Raw genomic sequence first — 17,500 nt, forward strand, 5'->3', positions numbered from 1 at the left:
TAAAAATGGAGCAAAGCCAGGGGGAAGGGAAGTATGTAAAGTAAGACGTGTGTATGTTTTGCCACTGTATGCAAATCTCTCGTGGTTTTACTTTGATGACTGTGTACTTTGAGTGTTACCTCGAGCTACCGGTAGCTCTCCAGCTACTTGTTGGCGACCACTGGTCTATAAGATCATCATGTGTTTGCAGCGTCTCTGTCCTGTGAGAACCACGTACAGTACAGGCCAAAAGTTTGGACACACCTTCTCATTCAATGTGTTTCCTTTTTATTTTCATGACTATTTACATTGTAGATTCTCACTGAAGACATCAAAACTATGAATGAACACATGTGGAATTATGTACTTAACAAAAAAGTGTGAAATAACTGAAAACATGTCTTATATTTTAGATTCTTCAAAGTAGCCACCCTTTGCTTTTTTTGATAACTCTGCAAACCCTTGGTGTTCTCTCAATGAGCTTCATGAGGTAGTCACCTGAAATGGTTTTACCTTCACAGGTGTGCTTTGTCAGGGTTAATTAGTGGAATTATTTCCCTTATTAATAAAAAAGCAAAGGGTGGCTACTTTGAAGAATCTAAAATATAAGACATGTTTTCAGTTATTTCACACTTTTTTGTTAAGTACATAATTCCATATGTGTTCATTCATAGTTTTGATGCCTTCAGTGAGAATCTACAATGTAAATAGTCATGAAAATAAAAAGGAAACTCATTTGAATGAGAAGGTGTGTCCTAACTTTTGGCCTGTTCTGTATCTCTACCTTTGAATCCAGTATTTGTTTGTCAGTTCCTGGGATTATAAAACTCCTTCCTCCAGCTCCTGTTACCCTCGGTTCACCTGTGTGACGCCTGTCTGGGAGGAAGGAGCCGTGGTTGTGGTGTCAGAGGGATATGATTTCCTTATTGTTTGCATGCATTTTATTGATGAGGATGTGGCGGCCATGCTGTGGTGGACACACAGTCGGACCACGAGGAAGAAGATAGTGGACTGGTTTGACCCGCAGCAGCCGGGACGGAGGCTGATGTTAACTTCACCACAACAACAAGCGACAAAAATTTTGAGAAAAGGGGAATTTTCTTTATTCAAAAAAGAGACAAACTTCTAAAAAAAAAAAGAATAGAAGGAAGGAAGGCAACATCAGGTCAATGTATCAATATATACAGTACAGGCCAAAAGTTTGGACACACCTTCTCATTCAATGCGTTTCCTTTTTATTTTCATGACTATTTACATTGTAGATTCTCACTGAAGGCATCAAAACTATGAATGAACACATATGGAATTATGTACTTAACAAAAAAGTGTGAAATAACTGAAATGTCTTATATTTTAGATTCTTCAAAGTAGCCACCCTTTGCTTTTTTATTAATAAGGGAAATAATTCCACTAATGAACCCTGACAAAGCACACCTGTGAAGGTAAAACCATTTCAGGTGACTACCTCATGAAGCTCATTGAGAGAACACCAAGGGTTTGCAGAGTTATCAAAAAAAGCAAAGGGTGGCTACTTTGAAGAATCTAAAATATAAGACATGTTTTCAGTTATTTCTCACTTTTTTGTTAAGTACATAATTCCATATGTGTTCATTCATAGTTTTGATGCCTTCAGTGAGAATCTACAATGTAAATAGTCATGAAAATAAAAAGGAAACACATTGAATGAGAAGGTGTGTCCAAACTTTTGGCCTGTACTGTATATATCTATATATCTATCTATATATATATATATATATATAGATATATATATAGATATAGATATAGATATAGATATAGATAGATAGCGTGGGAGCCGACATGTGACGGCAGGAAAGTGGAACCTCGAGTTAAAGAGCTGAAGTGTTTCCCATTACAGCCGACAGCCGGCATCTCCCTGAGGTGCTGCCTGATTTAATCAGCGGGCCCGGGACTCCCTCCGAGAGGATGTCTCCATGGAAACCAGGAGAGAGGAGGAGACGTACCTGCTGTGTGTGTGTGTGTGTGTGTGTGTGTGTGTGTGTGTGTGTGTGTGTGTTGGTGTGTTTCATAGAAAAGTCTGCACATCAGCTGTTATTATTTAGACCAGGGGTCTCCAACCTGTCTTCGTCTGAGAGCTACTTTAGAGAGTGGGGGTAATGTTCATTCATTTCTTAACTGTTTGTGGTAACTTTATATGGAATTGTTTTCCTCTTGAATGTTTATTTAACTTCTTTTTTCTTTTCCCCTTTTTCTCCAGTTTTGGGCATCATGTGTTTCTTTGGATATATTGTATTTTAAAAAAAGCCTCCCACTTCTTTTGCGATGTATATGGTGAAACCGTCTATGAAAATGTCGTGGGTGTGGGTTTTTTGGGCCACTCACACCTAATCAGACTAATTGAAGCCAGATGGTGTCTCAGCTGAATGTGAGCCTGTGTTCACCATTTGACTGAAGAAGACCCAGCAGGGTCGAAACGTTGCATTTTATATTAAATATGGGAGTTTAAAGCAGTGTTGCGGACATTATATTCTATTCGTTTTAAGTACTTTAGAGAGTGGCCATGAGCTACTTGCATCACATCGCTTGTATTTATTAACATAACACACATAAGCTCAATGAAGCTACTGTTTGCTGAAAATGCAATACCCAAAGCTTATGAAAAATCACAACTTCACGTCAAGGTTCATGACTATTTTACTCTTCTTTAGCCCACATAGTTATAGCTACATCACTGAAAATATTCCCATCAGAGTCCAAGGAAAAGTGACCACTCATGAGCTACTGGTAGCTCACAAGCTACTTGTTGGAGACCCCTGATTTAGACAATCTTTGAGTCTGTGTGTCCACGCTCCGGCACTTTTTTGTCTCACTGTCTTTGTTTATATACAAATATAAATGATCTTGTAATGTTTTCAGTTAATTTGGCGTGCTTCAACACCTCCAAAATGATGCCATAAAAGCTCCTTGATCGATCTCCACAATAAACGGAAAGTTATACCGCCAGCTGAGCGTCGCCCAAGTAGCGTTTAGTTTCTCTGCCCGAGCACGAACTTGACCGATATTTACCGCCACTGTCCCAGGGCCACGCCGGCCCTTCATCAAGCATTGGTGGTAGTTTTAATCATGACTTTATTAGCCTAATTGGGTGGGGAGAAAGCTATGCCTCTCCAGCTTCTCCTCTAGCTCTGAGTATACTGTATGTCCTGCACTGACTTGAGTGTGAGGTAAACTGGGCTAAATTGTGTCTCCCCCATCTGTAGCACCGCTTCGGTAATTGTGCAACCAGACCAGATATCTCACCAGTCCTTTAGCACCAGATATGGTCTCTCCTATACCAACCAGACCAGATAGTCTCAGATATCTCACCAGTCCTTTAGCACCAGATATGGTCTCTCCTATACCAACCAGACCAGATAGTCTCAGATATCTCACCAGTCCTTTAGCACCAGATATGGTCTCTCCTACACCAACCAGACCAGATAGTCTCAGATATCTCACCAGTCCTTTAGCACCAGATATGGTCTCTCCTACACCAACCAGACCAGATAGTCTCAGATATCTCACCAGTCCTTTAGCACCAGATATGGTCTCTCCTATACCAACCAGACCAGATAGTCTCAGATATCTCCCCAGTCCTTTAGCACCAGATATGGTCTCTCCTACACCAACCAGACCAGATAGTCTCAGATATCTCACCAGTCCTTTAGCACCAGATATGGTCTCTCCTATACCAACCAGACCAGATAGTCTCAGATATCTCCCCAGTCCTTTAGCACCAGATATGGTCCTCCTACACCAACCAGACCAGATAGTCTCAGATATCTCACCAGTCCTTTAGCACCAGATATGGTCTCTCCTACACCAACCAGACCAGATAGTCTCAGATATCTCACCAGTCCTTTAGCACCAGATATGGTCTCTCCTACACCAACCAGACCACACTTTCTACACTAATCAGACATGTAAATGTTCATGTAACATGTCTGACAATGAACACATAGATTCTTAGATGTGTGACGGTGGATCGTCCAGGAAAAGCACCGCGATAAGTCTGGAAGCTGCACAGACCAGATGTGTCACGATATGGACCGATGACCGCGAACGGTGTCCGAACATTGAAAGAGAAAATAAGACGAGAAAAAATGTAATCGTAATCAAAAAATTGTCTTTGGCACGGCAGGCTCAAATGACAAAAATACGTACAGTACAGGCCAAAAGTTTGGACACACCTTCTCATTCAATGTGTTTCCTTTTTATTTTCATGACTATTTACATTGTAGATTCTCACTGAAGGCATCAAAACTATGAATGAACACATATGGAATTATGTACTTAACAAAAAAGTGTGAAATAACTGAAAACATGTCTTATATTTTAGATTCTTCAAAGTAGCCACCCTTTGCTTTTTTTGATAACTCTGCAAACCCTTGGTGTTCTCTCAATGAGCTTCATGAGGTAGTCACCTGAAATGGTTTTACCTTCACAGGTGTGCTTTGTCAGGGTTCATTAGTGGAATTATTTCCCTTATTAATAAAAAGCAAAGGGTGGCTTAAAATATAAGACATGTTTTCAGTTATTTCACACTTTTTGTTAAGTACATAATTCCATATGTGTTCATTCATAGTTTTGATGCCTTCAGTGAGAATCTACAATGTAAATAGTCATGAAAATAAAAAGGAAACGCATTGAATGAGAAGGTGGGTCCAAACTTTTGTCCTGAACTGTATAAGAAACACATAGAGATACACACACAAACATATGCAAAAAGAGGACTGAGTGGAGTGGGATATGTTGCCTATGTGTGGTGAGGGTAGTGGGGATGTAGGATTGTTTGTGTTTACGTGCCAACAGGACTGTAACGTTGACCTGATGGTGGTCTGTGACAGGATTGGTGGATCCGGTGTGATTGTAGTGGCTTTCCCGAGTAGGGATAGACCGATTTTATAGACCGGCATTATTTAAAGACAGGCATCCACGGGCAGCTCTGTGTTGCTGATGCACACTGCACACATAATTTGGGTTATATATGAATGTTAAGATGATTGCAGAAGTGACACTGATCTGTGTTTTTAGTTATTATTTTTAAAGAAATGGCAGAGCAGATTCTCGAAAACACATCCAGCGTTGGCAGGGTTTTCACATTTTTATGATGTAAATTGAGGGATATTTAAATGAGCTGACATGTCAACAGGCTTCCTTGTGTTGTTAATGGACACATGTGAGCAACATGCAAAGTGGGTTTGAGATGCAAAAAACTGCAGAAAAAGCCCCACAAGTCTCAGCGTTCATACAGCAGAGAGAGTAACCCTGGCTGCCATGGGCTGTGATGGGCAGGTGTTTGTGTTTGAGTGTGTGGTTGTGTGTGCGTTTGTGTGTGTGCGTGTCTGCATGTGTGTCTGTGTGTGCGTGTGTGTGTGTGTGTGTCTGCGTAAGTCTGCGTGTGTGAGTGTGTGTGTGTGGACCTTTAACCCGCGGTGTTCTGTCTGTGCGTGTGTGTGTGAAAGTTTTGTGTCTGTGTGTGCGGTGTGTGTGTGTCTGTGTGTGCGTGTGTGTGTATGTCTGTTTGTGCGTATGTGTGTGTGTGTGTCTGTATGCGTGTGTGTGTGTCTGTTTGTGCGTGTGTGTGTATGTGTGTGCGTGTGTGTGTGTTGTTTGAGACAGCCATGTGCTTTGTGTGTGTGTGTCTGTATGCGTGTGTGCGTGCAACGGTATGTTGTTCTCTATTGTAAAATGTATGTGTGTCTGTATGCGTGTGTGTGTGTCTGTATGCGTGTGTGTGTGCGTGTGTGTGTCTGTGAACAGCATGCAAAGCAGTTTTGAGATGCAAAAACGGCACAAAAGCCCCACAACTACAGAGCAAGAAGAAGACAGTCGTACGGTAAAAGCTTACAGCTTAATTCAACAAATGCTGTTTTCCTATTGGCTGCAGCACATTCCTCTGGTTATTGATTTAATAAAACTAATCAGCTGGAGTCGACCAGAGGAAATCTCTTCACTCGGTTTTCCTCACAGTCGTCTCGGCTCGACTGAATTTTCCAGCCTGAATTCAGCCGACACGGAGAGAAACACTTCTCATCTGAACAGCCCTCTTTTCATGGCCGTTACCATGGCAACAGAGAGAGAGAGAGAGAGAGAGAGAGAGAGAGAGAGAGAGAGAGAGTAACCCTGGCTGCCATGTGTTGTGCTGGGCATGTGTTCAAGTGGGCGTGTGTGTGTGTGTGTGTGTGTGTGTGTGTGTGTGTGTGTGTGTGTGTGTGTGTGTGTGTGTGTGTGTGTGTTCGATCTGAGCGAGCACCGTCACAGCTTCAGAATAAAGATTTTCCTTTCGACCAATCAGAGCTCTCCCCTCTGGAGGGAAGGTATGTAGGGCTGCAACTAGCGACGGTGGCTCTGATAAATAGTCGACACAATCCAGTACCGTGAGCTATTTAAATCAGCTGATACATGGTTAAACCTCATTGGCTCTCACCAGTGGTCACCAGTTGGTCCACAGCAGTCCCACCAATCAGTCCCAAAACCTCCCAGCTCGCGGTGCGTTCTCCTTGTCTCGTAATCGCGACTAGTAGCTCGAGTGTGACGTCACATCCGTGTCGTAAAAACGAATAACCCGCGGGGTTGTTGCGTTCTTTTTGTCACACGATACTACGAGTCGGAGACAAAGATGGATTTTTGTAACATTTTTAGTAACATTTAGGATTCTATTCACCCAGTTATTGACATATTACACAAATATATTTCACAGTTTGATGAAAATTAGGTTTTGATTAACGTTAACTTTAGGCTACTGCTCTGCTTTCTGCTCCAGACTCGGCTTAAAGCCATTGTTGTCACATAGCAACCGAGCATCTCAGCTGCACAAGCTACAGAATAACTAATCAGGCGATATTTAACTCCTAATAAGACTGTAGAGACATGTCTATAGGTAGCAGTATACAGCACTATGTTTAACTCCTAATAAGACTGTAGAGACATGTCTATAGGTAGCAGTATACAGCACTATGTTTAACTCCTAATAAGACTGTAGAGACATGTCTATAGGTAGCAGTATACAGCACTATGTTTAACTCCTAATAAGACTGTAGAGACATGTCTATAGGTAGCAGTATACAGCACTATGTTTAACTCCTAATAAGACTGTAGAGACATGTCTATAGGTAGTAGTATACAGCACTATGTTTAACTCCTAATAAGACTGTAGAGACATGTCTATAGGTAGCAGTATACAGCACTATGTGTACCACTTCTTCATTTGGTTACAACAAAGACAAAAGTGCTTAAAATTGTAGAAAACCACAATGTTTACTACGTGTGATGCACGACGTAGCCATCTTTGAAAGTGAACTCGGGGTCCTCTGAGTTCAGACGACTTGACGAGTCGTATATATACGACCTCGGGCTTCGGTTCGTAACTCCGCAAAACGACTGTACATCGACTTCGGTGGACAAAAAGAACGCACCGTTAGAGCGTGCACACTGTCTGAGAGACACGCACGTCTCAGGCACGGCTCGAGCCGCGCCGAAAATGCGTTCGTGCGAGAAATAGGACCGGCGCCAGCGTGTTGGAAGCGTTTTCAGGCAAAATAGAATAGGAAAAGATCTTTATATGTAATTTAGACACTTAATAAAGGACATGTTGATGTTTGAAAGTCTCGAGGCTTTGACATAAATGCAGATACAGTACAGGCCAAAAGTTTGGACACACCTTCTCATTCAATGCGTTTCCTTTTTATTTTCATGACTATTTACATTGTAGATTCTCACTGAAGGCATCAAAACTATGAATGAACACATATGGAATTATGTACTTAACAAAAAAGTGTGAAATAACTGAAAACATGTCTTATATTTTAGATTCTTCAAAGTAGCCACCCTTTGCTTTTTTTGATAACTCTGCAAACCCTTGGTGTTCTCTCAATGAGCTTCATGAGGTAGTCACCTGAAATGGTTTTACCTTCACAGGTGTGCTTTGTCAGGGTTCATTAGTGGAATTATTTCCCTTATTAATAAAAGAAGGTGACAAAGAAGTTATTGTCCGTACGTCCAGACGCTAGCCGTGCGTCGCCGTTTACATCGGGATATTGCCAATTGATTACAAATTCCACGTATACAAGAGAAACTCTCTCTGCTCACACATGTAAACAGGTTATTATATTCCATGTATACAGGAGTAACCCTCTCTGCATGTAAATGGGTTATTCCGAATGTTTCAGAAACCCGAATAGTGACCTTAACCTGACCTTAACCCGACCATAACCGGAAAATTGACAGCTTGTAAACGTAGTCAGCGGTGTTGTTTGAGACTAGCCATGTGTTGAAATGTGTGTGCATGTCATGGTGGTATGTTGTTCTCTATTGTAAAATGTATTTTAAAACTGTAATGCTTCTAAAAGAAAATCCCCTTTTTTTTTTTAGCAGGTGGTTTCTGAAAGTTTAGCGCAATAGTTGTAGTTCTCATGCTTCCTAATTACGCTGCTGCTCCATATACATATATTCTCCCCGAGCGTGATGCTGTCATCACTCACATGTTTACTTCTTCTCCAGCTCACTGGCTGTTGTTCACTCTTCTATATTTAGAGCTTGGTATCCAAAGCTGCATCCCTCTCTCTCACTCCCTCACTCTCCTCCTGATCATCGTTTCGAAGTCTTTCCAGAAAAGTGTTGATGTAACTGTGTGGTACATTTAAAAGGAAAAAAAAAAAGCTTTATTGACAGCACCATGTGGCGACGGAGCTACCTGCAGACCCAGAGGTGTGACCCTGACATCGTCACCTATATACGTCAGGATAGATGTGATCAGGAACTTAAAATATAACGAGTGTTTGATGCCGTTCTGCCCTTCTGACCCTCCAGGCCGATAATTATGATGTCGGAGAATTTGGAGCCGAGCGATGATGTCAGCCTCCTGCACCCCCACGAGTTGGAGCCCCCGAGGGAGGAGGACGGACACTGCCCCCTGCCCTTCAGGTGAGAAACTGCACTTTAGCTGCGGTCGGACTAGTCTGGCATGTTATATAGACCTTAGTGGTCCCCTAATACTGTATCTGAAGTCTCTTTTATATAGACCTTAGTGGTCCCCTAATACTGTATCTGAAGTCTCTTTTATATAGACCTTAGTGGTCCCCTAATACTGTATCTGAAGTCTCTTTTATATAGACCTTAGTGGTCCCCTAATACTGTATCTGAAGTCTCTTTTATATAGACCTTAGTGGTCCCCTAATACTGTATCTGAAGTCTCTTTTATATAGACCTTAGTGGTCCTCTAATACTGTATCTGAAGTCTCTTTTATATAGACCTTAGTGGTCCCCTAATACTGTATCTGAAGTCTCTTTTATATAGACCTTAGTGGTCCCCTAATACTGTATCTGAAGTCTCTTTTATATAGACCTTAGTGGTCCCCTAATACTGTATCTGAAGTCTCTTTTATATAGACCTTAGTGGTCCTCTAATACTGTATCTGAAGTCTCTTTTATATAGACCTTAGTGGTCCCTAATACTGTATCTGAAGTCTCTTTTATATAGACCTTAGTGGTCCCCTAATACTGTATCTGAAGCATCTTGTATATAGACCTTAGTGGTCACTGCCCCCTGCCCTTCAGGTGAGAAACTACACTTTAGCTACAGTCGGACTAGTCTTGCATGTTCAGACCCTCCTCCACGGCACCGCGGAGGAAGGTCCGGCTAGTCCACACACGCGTTCCTGGATGGGAGAACAATGTGCTCTGGTTCATCGGCATTTTCTTTAAACCTCCTGTTGTCTTCGGGTGAAATTTGAGAAATGTGATAATGCGATCGCATAATTCAACGCATAATCAGCCAAAGTCCACATATTTAATCAGGGGGGGAGGGGTGCATTTATTCAAAAACGGCACACTTTCGCTGCATAAATTGCCCATATAATAAAAATAAATATGCAGGGCTTGCATGATGTCATAATCCCCGCATTTTCGTTGCAAAAAAGTCCCATAATATACTGTATCTTAGCAGAAAGTTGAAAAATTTTGCGTTTACTTTACACAAGAGCAGCCATTTTCCCCTGTTACCATGGGAATGTTATGAAGGGGAGGGGGAAATCAGTTTTTTTTTCTCTTTTTCATCAAACTGAAGTTTTTGCAAGTTTACGCAATTTCATCGCATAAAATTGCATAAATATCTTGCATATTCCATCGCATTTTTTAAGAAAACGTGCCGCATAATCAAGGATTTTTGCCCACAACAATCACAAAAAACTTTCTATATCAGAATAAAAGAATTTTGAAAAAAGTGACAAATATTGAGAAAAAGCTACAAAAATGCATCTTTTGTTTTGAAAAGTGGCAAAAAAAACCATCAAAAACATTGACAAAGGTGACAAAAACTTGTTAAAAAATTGACAAAAACCTAATTAAAAAAAAAAAAAAGCAAAAAATGTGACAAAAAATATTGATTAAAATCGACAAAACTTAGAGAAAAGTGTAGAAAAAGAACAACAAAATGTTGAAATTTTGACCCAGAAAAACACAAAGTTGCAGGTCGACGGGACGACAACACGAGAGTTAAACCAATCACAATCGTCTTGGGGGCGGGACTAAGCTCCAGACGGAGCCACGGTGCTTCTGCTAAATAGTCTCAGGAAGGAACTTGTTTTGGTGGAACATGTGTACGTTCAAAAGTAGTTTTAGTCGTGCAACAGAAAACTCAGATAGGACAGATAGTCTAGCTAGCTGTCTGGATTTACCCTGCAGAGATCTGAGGAGCAGTTAACCATAGTCCTCACAAATCAGCCGGAGAACCCGGTGCCTTAATGACCGGTATCTACCGGCCTGAATAGCAACGCGGATTTCGGTGCGTCATTTCAGTGCTACTGTCACACAGTAGAGGAATTACCGTATAGTACAGGAGAAGCTCACAGGCAGTTTGGACTTCCATTAGCTGTTTAGGTTTAATTACTAATATTAACTAGCATGTTAGTGATCAGTAATTACTAATATTAACTAGCATGTTAGTGATCAGTAATTACTAATGTTAACTAGCATGTTAGTGATCAGTAATTACTAATGTTAAATAGCATGTTAGTGATCAGTAATTACTAATGTTAACTAGCATGTTAGTGATCAGTAATTAGCCTGTGTCTATGTTATCTCCTTACATATACCTACACTCTCCGTCTCTGTAAGATTGGGAATGATTGAGATTTCTCTCTCACAGCTACCAGAAGACTTCACACTTTCAGACACGTTGCTCACGTCACATCTACGTCGTCTCTGTCAGTTGGAGGCTGCTCAGTAAAGCAAGAGATCACTGGAAAAGTGACTTCTAATATCCTTCACTGGTCTCTGTCCAGAGACTCGGGGTCTATTGGTCCATTTTTTATATATACTGTCTTTGGATTAAACGGTTAAAATGCTGACAGCTAAAGTCACAGTGTGACTGTATTTCACCGGACAGGATTCAAACACCGGGACGTAACAGTCTGCAGCTGCCGTTGTCGGAAAAACAACACAGACAGGTGCGTTCGCTTGAAACTCGCCTCGCATGTATACATCATCTTATGCATTGGCACCGTTTTAAAAGTATCGTTGTAGCCCCGGTATCGGAAAAAAAACCCAAACGATACCCACACTAATGTTTATTCATAAATGATATCCACGCTTTATTATTTAAAAATGTGAATATCATGTCTGTGAGTCCAGTTGTGACGGAGTGATGACTCAGAGAGGGATTGCCATTTTGGATGCAAATTGAGTAGCTTAATCTTCTCCATGATGAGTGTGTCTGCTGACTGCCATGCTCCAATAACTTGCAACCTGCATGCACCTGTCTCTCTCTCTCTCTCTCTCTCTCTCTCTCTCTCTCTCTCTCTCTCTCTCTCTCCTCACCTTTCACCTGGACCATCAACAGCTGATTTACATACCTTTGAAGTTAGGCTATAATACAAACTATGTTTTATTATTGGATTCATTCAGGGAAGTTGGGGAAAAAAATCCATTCATATCGTAATTGTTAGATATTAGATCCTTTTATTGACCTAAATATGATCTGTTTATACGGTACCTCTACGACTACATCATATCTGTTGCCAGGGAAACAGAGCTAGAGCAGCAAAAGCCGAAGCTCCACGTTCGTTTCCTCTCTTAAAGTGCCCATATTATGAAACAAAAATCCCTTTTTCTGGTGATTTGGGGAGTTATTTTGTGTCTCTGGTGCTTCCACACGCATACACACTCTGAAATAAACCCATCCATGGTGTTCTGAGTGAGATCTGGTTTCTGAATGTGTCCTGCCTTCAGTCTCCTGGTGAGCTGGTCAAAAACCGCGACCCTTAGCTCGTAGCGCTAACGTTAGCATGCTACCTCGTTCTCAATAGCAAAGCACTGCTGCAACACACACTAGTTCACCATAATCTACCAAAAGAACTACTTCCATGTGCTCCCTGGTTTAGAAGAAGTCTCCCAGCTGATCCTGCCTTGGAACTGACTGAAGTTGGAGAAACAGCCTTTCTTTTACCGTCTATGGAGCTAGCTGACATGAGCTACATCTGAGCTACTGAGCATGTGCGAGTGCAATCAAAGATAGTACAGAAGAAGAAAAGAGGTCTCACTCTGTAGCTAAAACAGAGACCTGAACACAGGGTGAAAAGAGGAGCTGCAGCAATGTGCAGTACAACAGAAATATGGTGTTTTTTGATAATTAAACCATGTAACGAATGCATTAAAACGTGTCTGCTCTCCTGGGTGAAAGTCCTGTGTTTGACCCATCCCAGAACCAACCTCCCTGCGCAGATTTTCGCCCTTTCATACTACTCGCTACGGCGTCAATTCACACGCAATTTATGCTCCACATATCTGGAACAAACTCCCAGAAAACTGCAGGTCCGCTGCAACTCTCAGTTCTTTTAAATCCAGGCTGAAGACCTATTTTTTTTAATGTTGCCTTTCTTTAAATGACCTATTTTTAACTGCTCTTTCTTTAAAATTCTTATACTGCACTGTGCATTCTATTCTTGTCTTTTAATGATTTTAAATTGTTTTTAATTGTTTTTCTAATTGCTCTTTACATTTAATTTTTTTGTCTTTTAATGCTTTGAAATTGTTTTGAATTGTTTTCTAACTGTTTTTTAATGTTTCATGTAAAAGCACTTTGAATTGCCTTGTTTCTGAAATGTGCTCTACAAATAAAGCTGCCTTGCCTTGCAATCGCAAGGTAATGTAAGTCAATGGAAGCCAAATCGCGTTGATAAACACGCTAAAAAGCGAGTATGCGTCTTGATAACTCGGCAATAACGGCATACCAATTGGCGTGTCGTACATACGCTACTTCGTGACATCAGACACTCAACACTCATCCATGTTGAGGTAACGTGCACGAAGGCTGCAGGAGAGAAGACTAAGTCAACGGGAACAGCCGTTCATGTGATGTAGAGCTGCCACCTCTTAGTCGATTAGTCGACTAATCGGTTGTTTTGGTCTTAGTCGACTAAGATTTCTTTAGTCGATTAGTCATTTTTTATGCTTATTCATGCTTAATTACTTATTTCAGGAAACTTCTGAGCACATTTATGGTGAACACAAGATTCAAAGTGGTGCTTTTGCAGGATTAATTGTGGAGAAACTCAGTTTTACAGATGGTTAATTAACTACATTTATATTGTGCTTTTCTAGTCTTAACCACCTCTCAAAGAGCACAGCTCTGTCAATTAAATCAACTAATCGATTAGTCGACAAAATCCTATAAGTGTTAGTCGACCAAGAAGTTCTTTAGTCGAGGACAGCCCTAATGTGATGACTCACTCCCAGAGATCCCTCCTCCTCCTCCTCCTCCTCCTCCTCCTCCTCCTCCTCCTCCTCCTCCTCGTTAACTCTCTCATTAGTCCTGACAAACGAGTGTGTGTGTGTGTGTGTGTGTGTGTGAGTGTGTGTGTGTGTGTGTTTGTGTGTGTTTGTGTGTGTTTGGCTGGGGGATGAAAGCTGAGGAGACGTGCAGGACAGACAATACACAAGAGAGGGAAAGCCTCGCTGTGTCTCTCTCACTGCTCTGTTATTCCCGTCACGTACAAAACAAGCTGCAAGGAGAAGCTGCAGGATCGGGGTGGGGGTGGGTGTGTGTGTTTGTATGTGTGTGTGTGTGTGTGTGTGTGTGTGTGTTTGTTTGTGTGTGTGTGTGTGTGTGTGTGTGTGTGTGTGTGTGTGTGTGTGTGTGTGTGTGTGTGTGTGTTGCCTGCAGCACGTGCAATCAGCTCACGTTTCCAGCCGGGGGACAATACAAAGAGAGACAGAGAGGCTTATAGGAAGGAGGTGTGTGTGTGTGTGTGTGTGTGTGTGTGTGTGTGTGTGTGTGTGTGTGTGTAGCTGGCGTTAAGCCTTAATTCACTTCTGCTGACAGGAAGCTAACATTAAACCCACAAACAAAACACACACATTAAAAATGCTAATAGAAATAAGTCTGCGCTAACGTGTAGACCTGTGAGGACAGTTCAAACTGTCATAGCTTTTAAGCTGTGTCACCAGACAGTTTTAAGACCAGAGTCAGATAAAACACAAGACTTTCACCCAGGAAACAGGTGTTCATGTCCTGGAGAAGTTAAGGAGAAAACACAAGACTTTCACCCAAGAAACAGGTGTTCATGTCCTGGAAGAAGTTAAGGAGAAAACACAAGACTTTCACCCAGGAAACAGGTGTTCATGTCCTGGAGAAGTTAAGGAGAAAACACAAGACTTTCACCCAGGAAACAGGTGTTCATGTCCTGAAGAAGTTAAGGAGAAAACACAAGACTTTCACCCAGGAAACAGGTGTTCATGTCCTGGAAGAAGTTAAGGAGAAAACACAAGACTTTCACCCAGGAAACAGGTGTTCATGTCCTGGAGAAGTTAAGGAGAAAACACAAGACTTTCACCCAGGAAACAGGTGTTCATGTCCTGAAGAAGTTAAGGAGAAAACACAAGACTTTCACCCAGGAAACAGGTGTTCATGTCCTGGAAGAAGTTAAGGAGAAAACACAAGACTTTCACCCAGGAAACAGGTGTTCATGTCCTGGAAGAAGTTAAGGAGAAAACACAAGACTTTCACCCAGGAAACAGGTGTTCATGTCCTGAAGAAGTTAAGGAGAAAACACAAGACTTTCACCCAGGAAACAGGTGTTCATATCCTGGAAGAAGTTAAGGAGAAAACACAAGACTTTCACCCAGGAAACAGGTGTTCATGTCCTGGAGAAGTTAAGGAGAAAACACAAGACTTTCACCCAGGAAACAGGTGTTCATGTCCTGGAAGAAGTTAAGGAGAAAACACAAGACTTTCACCCAGGAAACAGGTGTTCATGTCCTGGAAGAAGTTCATGAGAAAACACAAGACTTTCACCCAGGAAACAGGTGTTCGTGTCCTGGAAGAAGTTAAGGGGAAAACACAAGACTTTCACCCAGGAAACAGGTGTTCATGTCCTGAAGAAGTTAAGGAGAAAACACAAGACTTTCACCCAGGAAACAGGTGATCATGTCCTGGAAGAAGTTAAGGAGAAAACACAAGACTTTCACCAAGGAAACAGGTGTTCATGTCCTGAAGAAGTTAAGAAGAAAACACAAGATTTTCACCCAGGAAACAGGTGTTCATGTCCTGAAGAAGTTAAGGAGAAAACACAAGACTTTCACCCAGGAAACAGGTGTTCATATCCTGGAAGAAGTTAAGGAGAAAACACAAGACTTTCACCCAGGAAACAGGTGTTCGTGTCCTGGAAGAAGTTAAGGAGAAAACACAAGACTTTCACCCGGGAAACAGGTGTTCATGTCCTGGAAGAAGTTAAGGAGAAAACACAGGACTTTCACCCGGGAAACAGGTGTTCGTGTCCTGGAAGAAGTTAAGGAGAAAACACAAGACTTTCACCCAGGAAACAGGTGTTCATGTCCTGGAAGAAGTTAAGGAGAAAACACAAGACTTTCACCCAGGAAACAGGTGTTCATATCCTGGAAGAAGTTAAGGAGAAAACACAAGACTTTCACCCAGGAAACAGGTGTTCATGTCCTGAAGAAAATAAGGAGAAAACACAAGACTTTCACCCAGGAAACAGGTGTTCATGTCCTGGAAGAAGTTAAGGAGAAAACACAGGACTTTCACCCGGGAAACAGGTGTTCGTGTCCTGGAAGAAGTTAAGGAGAAAACACAAGACTTTCACCCAGGAAACAGGTGTTCGTGTCCTGGAAGAAGTTAAGGAGAAAACACAAGACTTTCACCCAGGAAACAGGTGTTCATGTCCTGGAAGAAGTTAAGGAGAAAACACAAGACTTTCACCCAGGAAACAGGTGTTCATATCCTGGAAGAAGTTAAGGAGAAAACACAAGACTTTCACCCAGGAAACAGGTGTTCATGTCCTGGAAGAAAATAAGGAGAAAACACAAGACTTTCACCAAGGAAACAGGTGTTCATGTCCTGAAGAAGTTAAGAAGAAAACACAAGACTTTCACCCAGGAAACAGGTGTTCATGTCCTGGAAGAAAATAAGGAGAAAACACAAGACTTTCACCCAGGAAACAGGTGTTCATGTCCCAGGAGTAACTACTTAAAGGGACCACTGTTTTAGCCAAAACCACAATCTTATATCCACCCCACCTATCTACAGCTAGAGGAGACCCCACCTATCTACAGCTAGGGGAGACCCCACCTATCTACAGCTAGAGGAGACCCCACCTATCTACAGCTAGGGAGACCCCACCTATCTACAGCTAGGGGAGACCCCACCTATCTACAGCTAGAGGAGACCCCACCTATCTACAGCTAGGGGAGACCCCACCTATCTACAGCTAGAGGAGACCCCACCTATCTACAGCTAGGGAGACCCCACCTATCTACAGCTAGAGGAGACCCCACCTATCTACAGCTAGAGGAGACCCCACCTATCTACAGCTAGAGGAGACCCCACCTATCTACAGCTAGGGGAGACCCCACCTATCTACAGCTAGAGGAGACCCCACCTATCTACAGCTAGAGGAGACCCCACCTATCTACAGCTAGAGGAGACCCCACCTATCTACAGCTAGGGGAGACCCCACCTATCTACAGCTAGAGGAGACCCCACCTATCTACAGCTAGGGGAGACCCCACCTATCTACAGCTAGAGGAGACCCCACCTATCTACAGCTAGAGGAGACCCCACCTATCTACAGCTAGGGGAGACCCCACCTATCTACAGCTAGAGGAGACCCCACCTATCTACAGCTAGAGGAGACCCCACCTATCTACAGCTAGAGGAGACAACACCTATCTACAGCTAGGGGAGACCCCACCTATCTACAGCTAGGGGAGACCCCACCTATCTACAGCTAGAGGAGACCCCACCTATCTACAGCTAGGGGGAGACCCCACCTATCTACAGCTAGAGGAGACCCCACCTATCTACAGCTAGAGGAGACCCCACCTATCTACAGCTAGAGGAGACCCCACCTATCTACAGCTAGGGAGACCCCACCTATCTACAGCTAGAGGAGACCCCACCTATCTACAGCTAGAGGAGACCCCACCTATCTACAGCTAGAGGAGACCCCACCTATCTACAGCTAGAGGAGACCCCACCTATCTACAG

At 42.4% G+C, this 17,500-nt stretch overlaps 1 protein-coding gene across 1 annotated transcript in view; it reads left to right on the top strand.

Moving 5' to 3' along the window:
* The window catches only part of gramd2ab (GRAM domain containing 2Ab), a 54,899-nt gene that overhangs the window by 5,563 nt on the left and 31,836 nt on the right, over positions 1 to 17,500 (top strand). Inside the window, exon 2 of the mRNA XM_028586106.1 lies at positions 8,809 to 8,922. Within this exon, the coding sequence (XP_028441907.1) occupies positions 8,819 to 8,922 (104 nt within the window). The 5' untranslated portion in view covers positions 8,809 to 8,818. The remainder of the gene's footprint in view (positions 1 to 8,808; positions 8,923 to 17,500) is intronic.

The sequence above is a fragment of the Perca flavescens genome, chromosome 8, assembly GCF_004354835.1.
Source record: "Perca flavescens isolate YP-PL-M2 chromosome 8, PFLA_1.0, whole genome shotgun sequence".
Classification (NCBI taxonomy): Eukaryota; Metazoa; Chordata; class Actinopteri; order Perciformes; family Percidae; genus Perca; species Perca flavescens.